The sequence below is a fragment of the Cornus florida genome, unplaced genomic scaffold (assembly GCF_030987335.1).
Source record: "Cornus florida cultivar Cherokee Brave unplaced genomic scaffold, ASM3098733v1 CherokeeBrave_3.0.0_Hap2_Chr09, whole genome shotgun sequence".
Taxonomy (NCBI): Eukaryota; Viridiplantae; Streptophyta; class Magnoliopsida; order Cornales; family Cornaceae; genus Cornus; species Cornus florida.
Genome location: NW_026775579.1, coordinates 87,753,682 through 87,774,517, shown reverse-complemented (window position 1 = coordinate 87,774,517; position 20,836 = coordinate 87,753,682). Strand labels below are relative to the sequence as shown.

Here is a 20,836-nt window from a genome sequence, read left to right as displayed (position 1 = left end):
GTCAAGAAAACGTTACAGAGTATTACTGAGAGAGAGAGAGAGAGAGAGAGAGAGAGAGAGAGAGAGAGACGAGAGAGAGAGAGACTCGGTAAAAATAGAATGAAGAATAAAAAAGGAGAATAGGTGGAGGAAGTTGGTATAAACTAGCAAGGGTACAATGTAGAATCAGATAAAACTTGAGGCAAAATGTTCAAGTACCCGCAAGGTAAGGGCTTTTCAAACATGTACAGATCAAGAAAGGAAGCAATGTTTTAGATTACAGGAAAGACTTCAAATTTTATATAGAGAAAAACTGAGTTTTTAAAGTCTCGATGGTTAGCAAAATGGGCATTGCGAATACACCAGAATGGCAAAAAATGATTTATGTAGCTGATACCAAATAACTGGTGAATCACTATTTAGATGAATTTGTTAAATTTAGAAGTTCTTCCCAAACAAACACCTATGAACTTTATAATATTTTCACCTCCTAGAATCTATATGTCCTACAGCATTTTCCTAATGTATTTGCACCACTTTTAAGTCATCCAAAAATGACAACTATCCACATTTGATCTATCTCTTACACGTGAGTCCCCTTTAAGTTGATTCAGGTGCTTTGACAAAACTTGGATGATGAGAGGCTGTAAGAAGGCATGGAACTTGGGAAATTCAAAGTACATTGACCACCAAATGTTGGGCTGCACTATAGACCTTTGATATTGTCACTTTATTTGTTTCTAACATTTGACTCCCATTAAGCTATAAAATAACTTGGATCAAGCTTGGGAGTGTTTGCGCTTCAATATAAAGGTAAAGCAGGGGAAAAAAACTCACCGCTAATGCATTTGTGTAGTCGAAGCAGCTGCAGGGTACAACAAAAGTTTTGACACATTAAAATGAGCTTCAGCAAAGAACAAGCACAAAGAATGGTTGAAATACATCCAATGGTTGCGAATAATATTAAACCAATTGATGGAGTTCCATAAGGTGAAGTATCATACATCAAAAACATAATAGAAGGTGAAAAGAGATCAAAGTAACTAAGTATTGACTACATGATGCAGCACATTTCACATGAAAAATAGGGTCACTTCTTGACCATATCAATGCAAAATGTCACTCATGCGAATATGTCACATACAATTGTTACATATGACACATGAATATATGTGTTGAAAAGGAAAGATTCGGTAGTAATACTACCAAATATTATTAGCTGTAAATATAATATTTGGAGGATATTTGCTGTAAATAGAATATTGGTCAAATATTGTAAATTAGGAAATTATTAATTAGGCCAGCTAGTTATGTGCGTGTATTCGCTCTTATAAAGAGAACCCGTGTAAACTTGTGAATTGTGTGCTAATACAGAGAAAAAGTTTATTCTATATTTCTTCCTTTCAAGTTTATATGGTATCAGAGCCACTCTAAGGAAAAAAAAAAAAAATCCTAATTTTCTTTTCTACACAATTTCTTCGCTAATCAACCATGTCTGACGTTTCCTCCATGTCAACCTCCCCTATCACAACCCAGTCAACCAATCCGACAACCCAAGCCCTCAGTACTGATTCTCACTTGGTTCAGGTCACCAATATTCGCCTTAATGGTGACAATTATTTACGGTGGTCCTAGTCCGTTCGGATCAGAGGGCGGGGAAAGATCGGGTACCTGACAGGAGACAAGAAGGCACCAGCATCAGAGGACCCAACGTACGTAACCTGGGATGCAGAAAATTCAATGGTGATGACTTGGCTTGTGAACTCCATGGACGAGGATATTAGCTCTAACTATATGTGCTACTCCATGGCCAAGGAGCTCTGGGACAACATGAATCAGATGTACTCTGATTTGGGAAATCAATCTCAGATCTACGAATTGACTCTAAAAATTGGTGAGATTCGGCAGGGAGAAGACTCGATCACCAAGTAGTATTTCAATTCATTGAAGCGTTTTTGGCAGGACTTGGATCTGTTCAATGATTATGAATGGAAATCCACTGAAGATGCCAATCACTACAAACGGACCGTGGAGGCTCATCGCATTTACAAATTCCTTGCTAGGCTCAACGTGGAATTTGATGAAGTACGAGGACGGATCATTGGCAGGACTCCACTTCCTCCAATTGGTGAAGTGTTTGCTAAGGTTTGAAGAGAAGAGAGCCGCAAACATGTAATGTTGGGGAAGAAGACTACCAGCGGACCTATTGAGAGTTCCGCCCTTATTGTTGCAGAGACTGCTACTAATAAAGCAGTCCATTTTCAGCAAAAAACTGAAGAGAAGCCACGGGTCTAGTGCGACTTTTGCAACAAACCGCGCCATACTCGGGAGAACTGCTGGAAAATCCACGGAAAACCAGCGAATTGGAAGAGTAGCAAGCCTGGTGACAGAAATAGGTGTATGGTTCCTACTGCTAATGAAGCTGAGACAAGTCCCTTAAGCAAGGAGCAGATGGATCACCTTTTGAAGCTGCTGAAATTTAATTCCTCATCTGGTATTCCTAGTGTTTCTCTTGCACAAACAGGTAGTGCACTTAATGCCCTTTCTTGTTGTTTAAATTACTCCATGGATCATCGATTCTGGAGCCTCTGATCATATGACCAGCCCTTCCAATCTTTTTAGCACTTACTCACCATGTTCTGGTCTTGAAAAAATTAGAATTGCAGATAGTAGTTTCTCACCTATTGCAGGAAAAGGTTTGATAAAATTATCCGAGAATAAAAATCTTAAATCTGTTCTCCATGTCCCTAAACTAGCCTGTAACCTTTTGTCTGTGAGTAAACTAACCAAAGAATCTAATTGTCGTGTAATTTCTGTGATTCTTACTGTGAATTTCAGGACCGGAGCTCGGGGAAGGAGATTGGTAGTGCTAAGATAATAAATGGACTTTACTACTTTGATGGGGACTTCTCCAGTAATAAAAAGGCTCAAGGCCTTAGTAGTGTTAGTTCTAACTCTGTTTACGAACAAATAATGTTTTGGCATTTAAGACTAGGACATCCTAGTTTTCCATATCTTAAACATTTATTTCCTACTTTATTTAAAGGTTTGGATTGTTCATCGTTCTATTGTGAGAGTTGTTACTTATCTAATAGTCATTGTACTACTTATTTGCCAAAACCTTATACTTTTTCAAAACCATTTTATTTAATATATAGTGATGTTTGGGGACCTTGAAGAGTCACTACTATCTCTAGGAAAAAATGGTTTGTTACTTTTATAGATGATCATACCCGTTTATGTTGGGTTTATTTGATGAATGAAAAGTTTTGAGGTTGAAAAGATTTTTAAGAATTTTTATACAATAGTTGAAACTTAGTTTCAACCAAAAATTAGCAATTTTCACACCGATAATGGAACCGAGTATTTTAATGAAATTTTGGGGAGTTTTTTGAAAGAAAAAGGTATCCATCATCAGTCTACATGTGTGGATACCCCTCAACAAAACGGAATTGCTGAAAGAAAAAATAAACATTTATTTGAAGTGGCTCATGCTATAATGTTTTCAATGAATGTTCCAAAATATCTTTGGGGGGAAGCTATTTTAACAGCTTCGTATTTGATTAATAGAATGCCTTCACGTGTTAGAAATATAGCACGTCATTAGAATGTTTCAAAAGAATTTTTCCATTATCAAGGATATACTCGGATTTACCTCTAAAGGTTTTTGGCTACATAGCTTTTGTTCATATACCCAATAATACTCGGTCCAAACTTGATCCTGGAGCTGAAAAATGTGTTTTCATAGGGTATGCTTCTAATCAAAAGGGATATAAGTGCTATAATCCCCAAACAAGAAAATTTTATGTAAGTATGGATATCTCTTTCTTTGAAAATAAATCCTACTTTCCTAAAAATTCTCTTCAGGGGGAGAATGAGGTGATGGAAGAAAATTTTTGGGATTTATTTCCTACTCCTTTACCAAATGTGATTTTGACTCCTTCATCTCATCCTATTGTTATTCCCAAAATTCAAAGTCAAGAACAATGTGATAAAACCAATGAAAACAATGAAGGGAATCCTAGTCATATAGTGCCAAACATTACTGTATCTAAAACAGGGGAAGAATCACTACAACCGGGCACTAAAGTTCCCAATACTGAGCCTCTGGTTTATACTCGGAGAATACCTCATCAAAAGAGTCAAAGTCAGCCTATTCCTCTTAGAAATGATCAATCTCAACCTCCGGGAACTGGACCTCCAGATATCACAGGTAATTTTGTTCATAACTCATCTTCAGTTCCTATTGTTTCTCTTAACCAAGAACCATCAGACCTTGATATTCCTATAGCTGTTAGGAAAGGTATTCGAATCAAATATCCAAATCCAAAATATCCCATTGCCAAATACCTTTATTATGAAAAACTCTCTCATACTCATATGGCGTTTACCTAAAAAATCTTACACTTGTTTGTCCCGAGAAACATTCAGGAAGCTCTTGATGATCCGAATTGGAAGTTAGCAGTGATGGAAGAGATGAATGCTCTTAGAAGAAGTGATACTTGGGAGATGGTTGATTTACCTAAGGAGAAAAGAACAGTAGGCTGCAAGTGGGTCTTTCCTGTGAAATGTAAAGCTGATGGTAGCATAGAGAAGTACAAGGCAAGACTAGTAGCAAAAGGGTTCACCCAGACTTACGGAATTGATTATCAGGAAACTTTTACTCCTGTAGCCAAGATAAACTCAATCAGAATTTTGTTATCTTTGGCTGTGAATTTCAGCTAGCCATTACACCAGTTAGATGTAAAAAATGTCTTTTTAAATGGAGATCTTGAGGAAGAGGTCTTTATGAATCTACCACCTGGGTTTGAGGGAAAATTGGGACCTAATAAAGTCTGTTGGCTGAAAAAATCTTTATATGGTCTCAAACAGTCCCCTAGAGCTTGGTTTGAGAGATTTGGGAAAGCTGTGAAGAATTGTGGCTACTGTCAGAGCCAAGCTGACCATACCATGTTCTACAAACACAGTAGAGAAGGCAAGGTTGTAGTGTTAATTGTCTATGTGGATGATATAGTCTTGACAGGTAATGACAACAAAGAATTGGAAAGACTGAAAAAGAGACTTGCAGTTGACTTTGAGATTAAGGATTTGGGTGCATTAAAATACTTTCTAGGAATGGAGTTTGCTAGATCCAAAGAAGGTATATTTGTGAATCAACGTAAATATGTTCTTGATTTACTTAGTGAGACAGGTCTGATAGGATGTAAACCAGCTGAGACACCCATTGAGCCCAACCTTAAGCTACAGCCTTCTAAAGATGAAGAAGTTATGAATAGAGAGCAGTATCAAAGACTTGTTGGAAGACTGATCTACTTGTCGCATACACGTCCAGATATAGCTTTTGCAGTCAGCATGGTTAGCCAGTTCATACATTCACCTGGACGAGAACACTTTGATGCAGTCTACAGAATTCTCAGATACCTAAAAGGGACCCCCGGAAGAGGTCTACTGTTAAAAAACCGTGGGCATTTGCAAGTTGAAGCCTATATTAATGCGGATTGGGTTGGGAGTGCTATTGATAGACGGTCAACTTCTGGTTACTGCACCTTTGTTGGAGGTAACCTTGTCACCTGGCGGAGTAAAAAACAGAATGTAGTAGCAAGAAGCAGCGCAGAGGCCGAGTTTAGATCAGTTGCTCATGGAATTTGTGAGGTGTTATGGATTAAGAGACTATCGGATGAATTAAAGGTCTCTAATCCGTTGCCTATGAAATTGTACTGTGACAATAAAGCTGCTATTTCGATCACTCACAATCCAGTACTTCATGACAGAACAAAGCATGTGGAGGTAGACAAACACTTCATCAAGGAAAAGCTCGAAAAATATTTGATCTGTATGCCGTACATTCCTACTATCGAGCAAGTTGCAGATGTGCTTACAAAGGGACTTCCTACAAGACAGTTCGACAGACTAATTGGCAAGCTGGCTATGGAGGATATCTTCAAACCAGCTTGAGGGGGAGTGTTGAAAAGGAAAGATTCGGTAGTAATACTACCAAATAATATTAGCTGTAAATATAATATTTGGAGGATATTTGCTGTAAATAGAATATTGGTCAAATATTGTAAATTAAGAAATTATTAATTAGGCCAGCTAGTTATGTGCGTGTATTCTCTCTTATAAAGAGAACCCATGTAAACTTGCGAATTGTATGCTAATACAGAGAAAAAGTTTATTCTATATTTTTTCCTTTCAAGTTTATAATATGCGTAACTTATACATTTTCTGTATTATCTAAGAAAGAAGTCCGAACATTTTTCGGATGTTATCATATCTAAACATACACCAGGAGAAAGGACACTCAAACTTTTTAATTTTTTTTTTATAACTCAACTCAAATCAATCCAACAAATCATTTTACAATTACTAAGGTTGGCTACATGAATCTTGTTTTGCCATTTTATTATATCTAAGGCCATAAACTCATTCGAAACAATCCCATCATATCTTTCCTATCTCAGCATATGTTAAATTTGATATTTCCATTCTCCTAGTATTACTCTCAATAAGGAGCATGCCACTTTTCCTAATGGGTTTTGTTATTGGTCATTATTGCACATTGCAAAACCATCTTAATTGGTTTTCTCTCATTTTATTTCCAGTTGGTGCTACTTCCATCATCTCACAAGCGGGCTCATGTTTAATTTTGTTCCTTCTCATTTGGCCGCGTGTCCATCTCAACATTCTTATTTCTGCTACTTAGTTGAACTACTATGACAATATATTTTTATTTTATCAACTGAGCTAAACATTAAAAAAATTGTATATTTAAAGTCCAAAGTTCGTCAACACTTTATTCAATCAATGCACCAAATGTCATGTTTGAGATCTATCATATTTGAACCTAACTTCGAAAATCAAATATCAAGAATTCAAGATTGAATGTCGCACATTTAATTTGTAATGAAAATGGGCATTGTATATCATGTATTTCATTTTCCTAGAGGTGGACCTTTTTTTACATATATTTTATATGGTTACTTTGTCAAAAAAAAAAACAAAAAAACAAAAAAAAAAAACACATTTTTATATAGTTTATGAATTTATTATAAAAAATATATATTTATGCTAAGAAATACCTGATTTTGGCTCTTATAACACATTGACCCTGTTTTTAAGGCGTGCAATAATGTTGTTGCCTAAATTTGTGGTTAAGTACTAATTCTAGGGGCAATAATGTAATGGTAAAAACTTAGGTTGCCAAATATAAGACTGTAGGTTCAGATCCAATGGTTCTTCTTTCCTCATATAATACCAAAGGTTAGAATTGTATTCAGTCCACCCTTGCAGCATCCTCGTTTCATGGGACCATCACCAGTGATGGCCTTTTGAAGACCCATTGTAGGAGACTTTCATTTATCTCTTAATGAAAAAGGTCCAGAAGTATTATGCAATTGAAACATGCCAAGGTTAGTGCTTGAATGATTGTACACTCTTTTCAAGGAGAAAACATGTCATTTTGCTTCACAAGGCACGTCCATATAAGCTTCTCAATATAATAAATTGAAAAAACTAAATAGCATAAGGGAGTGGGGGAGCAAATAAATATAGCACAATGAACAAAAAAATCATTTATTTGAGAGCAGCAAAAACTACACAGCATGGAAAGATGTGTTGCCGAGAATGAAGGTATGTGGACAGGGATGGAGCCAGGATTTCAAGTGGGGGGGCACGGTGCCAAAAAAAAAACACGATACAGAGTATATATATAATATAACAACTATAAAATTCAAAAGACAAAGAATAAGAAAATAATTCAAATATGCACGTTAAAAAGAAGAATTTTAAGAGTAGAAGTAGAAAAAGAAAAAGGAAAGAAAAATGAGAAAACTTTAAAAGGAAAAAGTTAAAAAGTGTCAATTGAGGAAGGAAATTTTGACTTTTTTTATTAAGGAAATTTAAGGAATTTGAAGAGTAAAAGAGAAAATAAAGAGATAATTTTAGGAACCACAAAATTTAGGGGGGGCATTGTATAATTTTTTTTTACATATATGGAAAAAATTAAAAAAATTACCACATATATTATAGAGTGCGGGCCAACTCGGGGGGGCATGTGCCCCCCTAGGCCTTCATTGGCTCCGTCCTTGTATGTGGACTCATGTAATGACTTTCACTTCAGAACTCGGTTTGAACACAGGACCTTGCCTGCTTTGATACCGCTTTATCCACCACCGACTCGAAAAGCTTAAGTTGTTGGAGAGGGTGTAACTTTAATATTTAAATCCTTCAACAGAAGTAATGTCATAGGTTTCGTACATCCAACCACATCATCTCTTCTAGAGACCAATGTAAAACCAATATTGGCTTTGATATTTCAATCTTTTCAAAAGTGTCATATTATTACTACAGTAATTTTCTCATAATTTAATCAATAATATCCTGAAAATTTTGGGAGGTCCTTATAAACCTTTCTTGGCTTTGTATCGATTTTCTAAAAAGTAATATCAGTTCAACAGTGAATTGCCAAGACCATGAAAAGAAACCTCATTTTTACAACTTGGTTTTGTGTCATTATCTTGGCTTATTCCCTCACTCCTTAAGTTTTATAATCAGTCATAAGTAAATTACCATGATAATTGGTGAAAGTTAATCTGCTTTTTATCCATTCAAATTGACTTTGCTGTGATTTGTAATCTTGTTGAACAGCTTAAATGAGATTTGACTTCAAAATCTATACCATTCTAACTTCATTATGAACTGCTCCTTCAGTCTTTCGCGTCATCACCTTTCCATAAGACTGTTTAAACAAGTAATGTGAACTAGTCAGGCATCTATACAATCTGTAACTCAATTAAGGACCCTCAATGTTCTCAAGTCCTCTTAAACAAGTCCTGAATGCAGGTTCAGAATTTTCTGGAAGTTGGATTTTTGACTGTTTGGTAGTTACAAGTATCTTTCACTGTAACTCCTGGGTTCTCACTCCAGTTATCAGCAGGTCCAAAATTCAACAAAGAATGGTACTAGTAGAATCTGTCATAATTCTTCTTAATCTCAGCAAAAAGTGAGCTCATTTTATTATTATTATATATATATATATACACACACACAACTATGAAGAGATGTAAACAAGAACAGTTACACTAAAGAACATGCTTCTCAATGAATCTTTTCTCCCTTGATCTCATGCAATCTAAAAACATTATTCTCACTCTCAATGCAACTGAAACGGTTAGATGGTTTATAACTTTATATACAACAATCAGATGGTTTGGGTAACATGTATTTTGGTATAGTTTTTGTATATATCATGTGTATGTGTGCTGCAACCTATTTTGGTGCCTTTAGTGGAACCTTATTTATTTCAAAAAAATAAAAAAATAAAGTATAGAGCAGTTAGAATTATCAGCAGCTCAAAGATCCAAAAAAGATCACGCAACTATTAGAATCCACTACAAATTCTTCTCAACCTCAGCATGATGAGCTCAATTAATTTTCAGTGTAGAACTAACTATTAAGAAGACGCAAACAGCAACACAAACAATGGTACAAATCATTTTCCTGATAGAATCTTTTCTCTTTGATTCTAAATGATTGGGAAAACAAAAGAATACTAGATGATAGAGAAATAAACAACAATAATTACCTATAGCAAGATGGGGCGATGACATCAACTAACTCATTTGCTGGTAGACAGAAATAGGGAACCTGTTTTAGTTAAATTTAAAGTTGGATGAAGCAGCATGATAGATAGAATTAAAGCCAAATCAGAAGTGCAGGGATCATGTTACCTCTTCAATATGGCCATCCAAATGCTTCAAATGGACCTACAAAAGATATATAAAGTATTAACTATTAAAAAATATATAAACATACAGATATCATGCTTTCTGCAATTAGATAAAAGTGGTACCATTTTCCGTAAAAGCTCACTAATGAAAATTAAAAATTAAACAAATTACTGGCAGCTAGATGGAGTAAATAATCAGGTATCTGCCATTAATGTTAGTAATAAGTTGGTCTGGCTTGAACCATAAGGCCTCATTGCACACTAGTCATGTATTGCCAGCACCTTTTTCCAAGAATGAACAACTCCTTCTGAAGCTCATTCTGTTCTTCAAAAGGTAAGATTATTCAGTCAACAAGGCTTCATTGCACACTATTCCATAAGGCCTCATTACACACTAATCATAATTTGATCGGCCAAGATTATTAGCACCTTTTATTAGTAATAATTTGATTTGGCGTGAACTTTAAGGCCTCATTGCACGCTAATTATATGTTATGCATATGATTTTGCCACCATAAACTTGATAAACAGAACAAGAACATGGATAATTATTCAGTCCAAACCTTATAATCTTGCATAAACTCGTAATGAAGAACTGTTTCCGGTTCACTGCTGGCAGCCTTTAGAAATTTATCTAGTCCTTCTCGTTTTCCATTATCCACTATTGACAAAAGTGGTGTTAGTACTGATCATTATAAGGTTTCAAATATTTTCAGTAATTAGGGTAACGAGCAAGTTTGCATGGTACTCTAAAGATCTTGACAAAGTATAAATACAAGGAGATGGAGATAAAGTTTCAAGTTACCGCAATTGGTGCCTAGAACATAAAGCTTATCCAAATTTAAATGGTGCTCCACAGATCTTAATGCTGCAGGTTAAGAAATGACTCTGCATTACAATAGTACAAGTCACAACATAGAAAATAAGTGAACGCAGAACATGCCAAATGATAAAGCATACCTTGCACTTGGCAGCCAACACCACAGAAAAGAAGACGCTTTACACCTGCAGCCTGTTGTTTGAAGAAATAACAACAAAAGGTCTTGGTGTTTATAACTGCTCTTTAACAGCAATCACGTCCACAAGCAAAGAAGCAAGAGCAACAATTTACTCTCCAAATTTTATAACTACAGCTATAGACTTGGAAAATTATAAGTGTTACCCCTAATAATCATAACTTTCAAATAGATCCTGTGGCATCTGACAAGTTGATTAAGGCATTAAGTAACTAGAAAGACATCATGTAGTGTCTCTTTGCTTGATCCTTTTTTTAAGTCACCTCACAATATCTACAAAAGTATTATACATTAATTAAAAATTTCTCATATAAAAAATAAAGGGTTAATTTCACTGACACCCCCTCAGGTTTGGCCAAATATCACTCCAAAACAACTTTCAAAAATTACTATCACTTAGGTCCAATTTTACTTTTCCGACACTAACACCGTTAAAAACGTGCGAAAAGACAAATCTACCCTTATTTTTAAAATTTATTTTAAGCTAAAATATTAAAAAATTAAAAAAGACAACATTGCCCCCAATAATTTCTCTCTCTAAAATATATGTGTGCATATATATATACACACACACACACACACACACATACAAATAGGCTCGGTGGCCTTCCAACAACGACGGCGACGGCGACGGCGACGGCGACGGCGGAGTGCAATTTCAGATGCATCGACGACAAGGAGGTCAAGGCCCACTTCACCTACCACTCCCCTCTCCTCTCTCTCTTCTGCTGAAGGGACTATGTTTATTTTATTTATTTATTTTTTTCATCTCTCTAATCCATCTTCTTATCTCCCTCTAATACACACCAACATTTACCTATACACAGACAACCACAGTTGCCGGTGGCACCACTACCTCTGAATAGAATAGGGGAATATATATATATATATCAGAAGCCTAGAAGAGAAAGAGAAGCAACCCAGAAAGAAAAACAATGAAAATAAATGAAATTTAGAGTTTAGAGAAAGCAAATAAAAACCCAGAAGAGAAAACTCAAAATTTTGTTCATGAATGGTCTCAATTTCTTCTTTTCTTGAATTAGTTTGTGATTGATTGGTTTGTGTTCAAGAGAATTTCTCAATTGGGTTTTTTTATTTATTTATTTTTTTTTCACAATTGGTTCATCTGAACGGTGGAAGTCTTCTAACTAGAATATGGAAAGAGTTGGCATTTGGGGTAATTAGTTAGAAAAGCACTGTGACCCCTCAAATTCGAAAAAGGCATTCCTTATTTGATTGATTAGGACCCTGTACTTTGCCGTTCGGTTCCAAACAGCGATTCTCATCGCCTCCACCGCCGGTGTGGTTTAGAGGGTTTGCTGCGTGAGAGAAGTTGAGTGGTTTAGTTTTTAAAATTACAAAACACCCAGAATTTTTATGAGGTGGCAGATTTTAGTGAGGGTACTTTTGTACAATAGCTTTCCCATTTATAAATATAGATATATATATATATATAATATAATTGTAAATTGCAAAGAATTTAGGGATAATTTAGTCTTTTAATCTAGTTTTGTAGGTAAAAGAACTCTTTTGACAAAGTCAAAGGGTATTTTAGTTAATTTACATGGTGTTAGAGCTCGGCATGTGACACTTGGGGTGTGAGTGAAAAACGGAACAAACATTTGCAGTATGGGTAATAGTAATTTTCAAAAGTTGTTCCAGTGTGATATTTGGCCAAACCTGAGGGGGTGTCAGTGAAATTAATCCAAAAATAAATTGTTTACAACTTCTGAATTAAGGTTTAGCCTTTGTTTAAATGAAATGGTTTTACCATTACTTGGCACAGATTCCTATCTGAAATCAAAAAAGATACCTATGAATTCCGAAGTGATATTAATGACAAAAATCATTAGTGAATTCTAAGTACAGCCCTCCGTTTCTAAGGTTTCTAAATATGTTTCCGCATCTGTAATTTGTTCTTGGGAATATGTTATGATGTACGGCTCTTATAAAAGATCACCATCGCCATTCTTGAGCTATCCATTTACATCTTGTTGGAAAGGTTTACTTTGGTCGTAGCCATAGTTGTTAAAGTTGTGCCTAAGCCCTAAAAAGCACCGAGCTGGTCATCTCAGCCGTAACACCTCATTCAGAGAAATAAGGCGCCCCTTCAGTTGAACACAACAAAGTTCTTAGACCTGATTCGTAGTGCGTCCCATGCTCAAGAAAAACACACCTTAATTTTTTTTAATCATCAATTGTATCTTTTCCCTTTCCTTCTTTTCGTGCCCAAGAAAAGCAAACCTTAATTTAACATCATATAATGGTCTTGTGAGATATTATCATGTTCTTTAATTGTATCATATACTTGGTATATGGTATTTGGGACTTATGGGCTTATTGTTGATTACATGAATAACATGCATCAAAAACTTGTTTCTAAATGCTTTAAATAATATATTTAAAATCTATCTGATTGTAGCCTTTTATGGTTGCACAATTCATGGGATTTGATTTAGTTGAATGAACATATATATGTGTGTGTGTGTGTGTGTGTATTAAAATGACATATCTACATTGATTTAGCTAACTCTCTTAATTGTTATGCCAAAAAAATTCTCTGTTGGACCTTATCTTGGTTGGTGTCACATGTTTTGAATTGTTTCAACTATACATATATTTTATATATATACATATTTCAATCACATGCACGTGCTTCTTCGCCTTACACTTAAGCTCTATGCCTCTATGAGACCTAGTCGCCTTACTGCACCGTAAGCCATTAATAACTATGATTGTAGCTTCATTGGTAACCCAAGTCAATTTATTTCAATCACATGCACGTGCTTCTTCGCCTTACACTTAAGCTCTATGAGACCTAGTCGCCTTACTGCACCATAAGTCATTAATAACTATGATTGTAGCTTCATTGGTAACCCAAGTCAATTTGGGCATTGCAGATACCATGATATATGGCAAAAACAGCATCCACTTCGCTTATTTAAAGCTTTTAGAGCACTAGCAGAAAATATGACTGAAACTGAATCCCTAGTTGTAGACCCAAAGGAGGCTAAAAATAAGAGTTTTAAAATTTCCAAGCAGCAGGAGATTGACGTAATGTAATATAGTGGATTAACAATGGTAATTTCAAGCACAAGAATCAAGCCCGTATTAAAAAATTGACAGGCAAATCCTGAATTCCGGTTAGTACCATTCATAAAAATCCGTGTTCCAGCAATATGGAGGCAGATATACTTTTTATAGAGTCGTGAGCTTATTTTGGAGGCTTTTGATAATGATAGTATGCCTACATATCTTGATGTATTAGGCCTTCTTTTTTCTAGTTCTATTCATTTCCATGTGCCACTTTTCCTGTTCGCTTTCTTGGTAGAGAAAATATTTCCCTTTTTCTGTTGCATCTCTTCTCCCTTTTCCCAATATGCTTCCATGTCCAATTAAACAATAATAAATAAAATCAAAAAGGATGTCTTTTGGAGTCAAACACAATGTCCAACTGATATTTAAGGGATGACTGAACATGCTAGGAAACCCAAGACTTAAAGTTCGGCCCTAAGATGCCTACACTAAAGCTATATAGAGCCTTACAACTACTTGAAGAAAAAGAATTGATGCAAAGTACTCTACTCATAACACATCAATAACAAAGAGTATGAATATTAAAATATAATGAGGGAAAGTAAAAAGAGCTTTTTTTTTCTTCCTAACAAGTGATAGAAAGCACCTCAACCAATGCAAGTGTATTCAGGTTAGGAGATAATGTTGGCTTAACACCTCTAGCCGCTAGAACTTCCTCCGGTGTCCTATTAGAAAAATTAACTAGATCACGAACGGAAGTTAAAAAATAAATGAATCTAAAAAAGATTATGGAAGCAAATTTATCATTTGAAAAAAAAGATACAAAGTCTAGCAGCAAACCTCGCCAAAACTGGTCTTGGAGCAAGTCTATCCTCAGGATCACTGAGATAATTAACATAGCAAGACCAAAATGACAAAGGTTCACAAATTAATAAATATCTGAAAATAGCTTTAACAAAAAATAGGCGATTTCAAGATTGAAAGAAAATCTGTATATTGCCTTCCTTTGAATGGTTTACAATGCTTTAGTTAAATAGGACATACAAGGGGCTAAAAAAAGGAAACTACAAGCTGACTACAAGCTGTGACAGCAAACTACAGGCTGTAATTACAGGCTGTATACTAACAGAAGCTACAGGCTGTGCACTAATAGAAGCTATAGGTTATACACTAAAATATCCCCTAAAATCTGGTCATTGACTATCTATATTTACACGCCTATCATATCCCCTAAAATATGGTCTTATTAAAACCAAATATCTCTTTTTCAACACTCCCCCTCAAGCTGGCTTGTAGATGTCTTCCATAGCTAGCTTGCTTCTTAAAACTTCAAACTGTTTCTTGTGTAGTCCTTTGGTAAGGATGTCTGCAGCTTGTTCAGTAGTAGAGACATAAGGAATGCAAATCATACCACAGTCAAGCTTTTCCTTGATAAAGTGTTTGTCAACTTCCACATGTTTGGTTCTGTCGTGGAGGACTGGATTATGAGCAATTGAAATGGCAGCTTTGTTGTCACAGTAGACTCTCATTGGAGGAGAAACAATAACCTTCAAATCTTCAAGGAGTCTTTTTAACCATATAGCTTCGCAAATCCCATGGGCGAGTGCTCTGAACTCGGCTTCTGCACTACTCCTCGCTACTACATTTTGTTTCTTGCTTCGCCACGTGACTAAGTTTCCTCCAACGAAGGTGCAATATCCTGAGGTAGATCGTCTATCAACTATACTGCCTGCCCAATCAGCATCTGTGTACACCTCCACTTGTAAATGACCTTGTTTCTTGAACATAAGTCCTTTACCTGGTGAGCCCTTTAAGTACCTCAGAATCTTGTACACTGCTTCAAAGTGTTCCTGTCCAGGAGAGTGCATGAACTGACTCACCATACTGACTGCAAATGCTATATCTGGGCGTGTGTGAGATAAGTAAATTAGTCTTCCCACCAATCTCTGATATCTTTCACGATCAACCATATTCTCGGGTTCGGCAGCTTCTAACTTCAGGTTGACTTCAATTGGAGTGTCAGCAGCTTTACACCCGAGTAGTCCTGTCTCATTAAGCAAATCAAGTACATATTTTCGTTGATTCACGAAAATTCCTTCTCTTGACTTGGCAAATTCCATTCCAAGGAAGTATTTTAATGCTCCCAGATCCTTGACTTCAAAATCTTTAGCAAGTTTCTTCTTCAGTCTGGTCAACTCTTCAATGTCATCACCTGTCAAAATTATATCATCCACATACACAATTAAAATGGCAATTTTCCCTTCCTCACCGTGTTTGTAGAACATGGTATGGTCTGCCTGACTCTGATGATACCCATGACTCTTCACAGCCTTTCCAAAACGTTCAAACCACGCTCTTGGAGACTGTTTCAAACCGTACAGGGATTTTTTGAGTTTACAGACTTTGCTCTGACTGTGTTTTCCTTCGAACCCAGGTGGCAAGCTCATAAACACTTCTTCTTCCAAGTCTCCATTTAAAAAGGCATTTTTTATGTCCAATTGATGTAATGGCCAATTAGAATTGACTGCCAACGACAATAAGACTCGGATAGAATTTATTTTTGCTACAGGAGCAAACGTCTCTTGGTAATCAATGCCGTACGTTTGCGTAAAACCTTTCGCCACAAGTCTTGCCTTGTACCTTTCCACACTACCATCAGCTTTACACTTAATAGTGAAAACCCATTTACACCCAACAGTTTTCTTTCCTTTGGGTAAGTCAACTATTTCCCACGTTCCACTCCTTTTAAGAGCATTCATCTCCTCTAACACTGCTGATTTCCAATTCGGATCATCTAGTACTTCCTGAATGTTTCTTGGAACAAACAAGTGAGAAATATTTGAAGTAAAGGCCCTATGTTTATGGGAAAGTTTATCATAAGACAAGTATTTGGCAATGGGATGCTGGGTACAGGTTCGGATTCCTTTTCTAACAGCTATAGGGATATCAAGGTCTACAGGAACTTGGCTAGGTGTCTCTGTACGATTAGAAATAGTAGGGACAACTGTAGACAAGTTAGGATTTAGAGTACCTTCAGTGTTCAGGGAGTCATTGCTCGGGACCTCTGATTGGCCTTGCTCAGGTACAATAGTAGGCTTTCTACTCTTTTGATGAGTCTTTTTTCTGTTATAAACCAGAAGCTCAGGATTCGGTTTTTTTGGAACCGTTGGTAGGATTTCTCCCCCTGTTGGAGATACAGTAAGGCTCGGCAGATTAGGACTAGGAGGCCCCGGGTTTCCTGATTCTAGAACATCATTTTCTTGTTTAAAAAGATCAGTGTTTGGAGTAGAGTGTGAGACAATAGTTTTAGGTAAGGGAATATTAGTAGAAATCTCCCAAAAATTTTCTTCACTCTCTTTCTCCCCCTGAAGAAAAGTTTTCTGAAAATAAGGATGATTTTCTAGAAAAAAAACATCCATACTGATAAACATTTTTTTTTTTGTCGGATTGAAGCATTTGTACCCCTTTTTATTCGGGGCATACCCAACAAATACACATTTTTCAGCCCGAGGATCCAATTTAGATCGAAGTCTACTAGGTAAATGGACAAAGACAGTGCACCCAAATACTTTCAAAGGCAGGTTCGAATAAATCCGAGTTTCAGGAAAAGATTTTTTAAGGCTTTCAAGGGGTGTAAAATAGTTAAGAACACGAGTAGGCATCCTGTTAATCAAATATGTTGCTGTCAAAACGGCTTCACCCCACAAATACTTAGGAACATTCATTGAAAACATGATGGCACGAGAAACTTCAAGTAAATGTTTATTCTTTCTTTCAGCAATTCCGTTTTGTTGGGGTGTGTCAACACAAGTGGATTGGTGAAAAATTCCTTTTTTTGTTAAAAAACTTCCTAAAACTTCATTAAAGTATTCGGTGCCATTATCAGTATGAAGAATGCCAATTTTTGTTTGAAATTGATTTTCAATCATCATATAAAAATCCTTGAATAATTTTTCAACTTCAGATTTTTCATTCATTAAATACACCCAACACAAACGTGTATGATCATCAATAAAAGTCACAAACAATTTTTTTCCAGAAAGAGTTGTGATCCTAGAAGGGCCCCAAACATCGCTATGGATTAAATAAAATGGTTTTGATGTTTGGTAAGGTTTAGGAGAATACGTAGTACGATGACTCTTTGATAAAAAACAATTCTCACAATAAAAAGATGAACAATCCAATCCTTTAAACAAAGAAGGAAATAATTTTTTAAGATAAGGGAAACTAGGATGCCCTAGTCTAAAATGCCATAGCATTATTTGTTCTCTAACAGGGATAGAACGAAAACTACTCAAACCTTGAGCCTTTTTATTACTTGAAATATCATCTTCAAAATAGTAGAGACCATCTATCATCTTAGCACTGCCAATCGTCTTCCCCAAGCTCTGGTCCTGAAATTCACAATAGGATTCAAAAAAGATAACACGACAATTAGAGTCTTTGGACAATTTACTAACTGATAAAAGGTTACAAGCAAGCTTAGGGACATGAAGGACAGACTTAAGATCAATAATTTTTGAAAGTTTCACTAAACCTTTGCCTGCAATAGGAGAATAAGAACCATCAGCTATTCTGATTTTTTTTTCAGAGCCAGAACAGGGTGAATAAGTTTGAAATAAATGAGAACAACTTGTCATATGGTCAGAAGCCCCTGAATCAATGATCCATGGGGTAACACTGGAATTTGAACGACAAGATAAGGCCTTCGGGTTGTTACCTGTTTGAGCAAGAGAAACATTAGGAGTACCAGATGAGGAATTGAATTTCAGCAATTTTAGAAGATGATCCATCTGTTCTTTGCTGAAGGGAAGTGCCTCGGCTTCATGAGCTGATGGGGCTCGGTTGAATCTGCCTTCCTGGTTGAATCTGCCTTCCTACTTACTCTTCCAATTCGCTGGTTTACCATGAATTTTCCAGCAGGTTTCACGGGTATGGTGAGGCTTGTTGCAGTGGTCACACCAAAGACGGGGCTTTTCATTATGTTTCCTGCCAATATTCGCTTCAGATGCGACCAAGGCAGAGGTCTCAACAGCACCATTTGATAACTTTTTTCCAAGCATGACCAGCCTGCGACTTTCCTCTCTTCGAACCTCGGAGAAGACTTCACCGATTAAAGGCAAGGGTTGTCGTCCAATTATTCTGCCTCTCACTTCATCAAACTCGACATTGAGTCCAATGAGAAACTTGAAGATGCGGTTGTCTTCCACCTTCTTTTTGTAATGGTTGCAATCTTCAGGCGATTTCCACTCATAATCGCTGAACAAATCTAGGTCCTGCCACAAACGTTTCAGAGAGTTGAAATATTTTGTAACACTGTTATCTCCTTGACGGATCTCTCCGAGTTTCAGCGTTAGTTCATAGACTTGAGACTGATTTCCTAGGTCTGAATACATTTGGTTGACATTGTCCCAAAGTTCTTTTGCTGTGTGGTAACACATATAATTAGAACTGATGTCCTCCTCCATAGAATTCACCAACCAGGTCATCACCATCGAATTCTCTGCATCCCAGGTCGAGTAGGATGGATCTTCAGGTTTTGGTTCCTTCTTTTCTCCTGTTAGGTAGCTGATTTTGCCTCTGCCTCGGATATACATCCGCACGGACTGGGACCAGCGAAGGAAGTTTTCACCATTTAGCCGAATTGTGGTAATCTGGACCGAGTGTGTCTGAGAGTTTTGGACTTGGGACTCAAAGGTCTTGGTCTTGGACTCAGGTATGTCATCAGACATGGTGATTAGAGTTGTTTGGAAGAGAAAAAAAAGGAACAGCTAGGGGTTTTTTTTTCAGAAGAATCGGTAAGATGCTCTGATACCAAATAGGCGATTTCAAGATTGAAAGAAAATCTGTATATTGCCTTCCTTTGAATGGTTTACAATGCTTTAGTTAAATAGGACATACAAGGGGCTAAAAAAAGGAAACTACAAGCTGACTACAAGCTGTGACAGCAAACTACAGGCTGTAATTACAGGCTGTATACTAACAGAAGCTACAGGCTGTGCACTAATAGAAGCTATAGGTTATACACTAAAATATCCCCTAAAATCTGGTCATTGACTATCTATATTTACACGCCTATCATATCCCCTAAAATATGGTCTTATTAAAACCAAATATCTCTTTTTCAACACAAAACAATAACAGCGAAGCCTATTCATTATTGCTACAGTAAATGTGTGCCACTACCTCTGCACACAAATAACAGCTTCTACCATCCCCGCTTTCAACATTTCAATTGCAATTGTTGTTACTATCCCTGTCCACTGAGCTCCTACCAAATAAATAAATTGATGAAGGATTAATTAATCAAGCTAGTCAATTATCATTTAACCTCAAGATCAATATAGATAAAAGTAATAGATGCATTTAGACATGAGAAGATGATGTAAATATTCTGCATAAGCTGTAATGAAAAGAAAGTGAAGAAATGTACCCAGGCCAACAAGATTTGATAGAAAAGAAAAAAAAATTCCAAGTGCAAAAATGTACTTTGGTAGTGCAAGAAATTTTACAATTTTTTGAAATAAAATTTTTTAGGGAAAAATAACTGAAATTAGATACACAGCATCAAAAAAAAATATAATCAGTTATCTCAACTGAGGTTTTGAGAATCTATTACTGCTCACTTACTTAGTTTTCTAAATTAAAGTGACTTCTTCTCAAGTTTGTACTATCTAACACTCACCTCCCCACCTCAGAATTTTGAAGTGATTGCTTAGATTTTAATACTTCTAACAATAACATTAAAAAGTATTAACATTTATGCAAATATGAAAGAATCTAAATTTATAATTTAATTTTTCTTAATGATTAACAGTAATTAAAACAAATGCACAGCGGTCATTTAATTTCAAAGCACTAAAAACTTGTATGAAAACAATGATCCCTGTCATGGTCATTATGACACTTCAAATGACAGAAAAAGAAGAAGAAGTAATCTTCACCTTCAAAACCGTAGAATAGTAAATCCAAAAAAAAGGTTTGACATGAATGAAGTACAAACAATTGTTGGGGTCACAGACCAATATCTTTGCCAAAGGAAAATGAACTATTTGAGATTGTTATAAGTTGTACTCCC

The 20,836-nt window shown here is 36.1% G+C and overlaps 1 protein-coding gene across 1 annotated transcript in view; it reads right to left on the bottom strand.

The window, feature by feature from the left end:
• Window positions 1–20,836, bottom strand: part of LOC132274918 (7-hydroxymethyl chlorophyll a reductase, chloroplastic) — a 28,465-nt gene that overhangs the window by 5,083 nt on the left and 2,546 nt on the right. The window contains exons 5-13 of the mRNA XM_059776284.1: window positions 19,945–20,029; window positions 14,599–14,640; window positions 14,405–14,483; window positions 10,667–10,718; window positions 10,512–10,574; window positions 10,270–10,367; window positions 9,708–9,743; window positions 9,563–9,624; window positions 817–844 (exon numbers count right to left, since the gene is read on the bottom strand). Coding sequence (XP_059632267.1) covers window positions 817–844; window positions 9,563–9,624; window positions 9,708–9,743; window positions 10,270–10,367; window positions 10,512–10,574; window positions 10,667–10,718; window positions 14,405–14,483; window positions 14,599–14,640; window positions 19,945–20,029 — 545 coding nt within the window. The remainder of the gene's footprint in view (window positions 1–816; window positions 845–9,562; window positions 9,625–9,707; window positions 9,744–10,269; window positions 10,368–10,511; window positions 10,575–10,666; window positions 10,719–14,404; window positions 14,484–14,598; window positions 14,641–19,944; window positions 20,030–20,836) is intronic.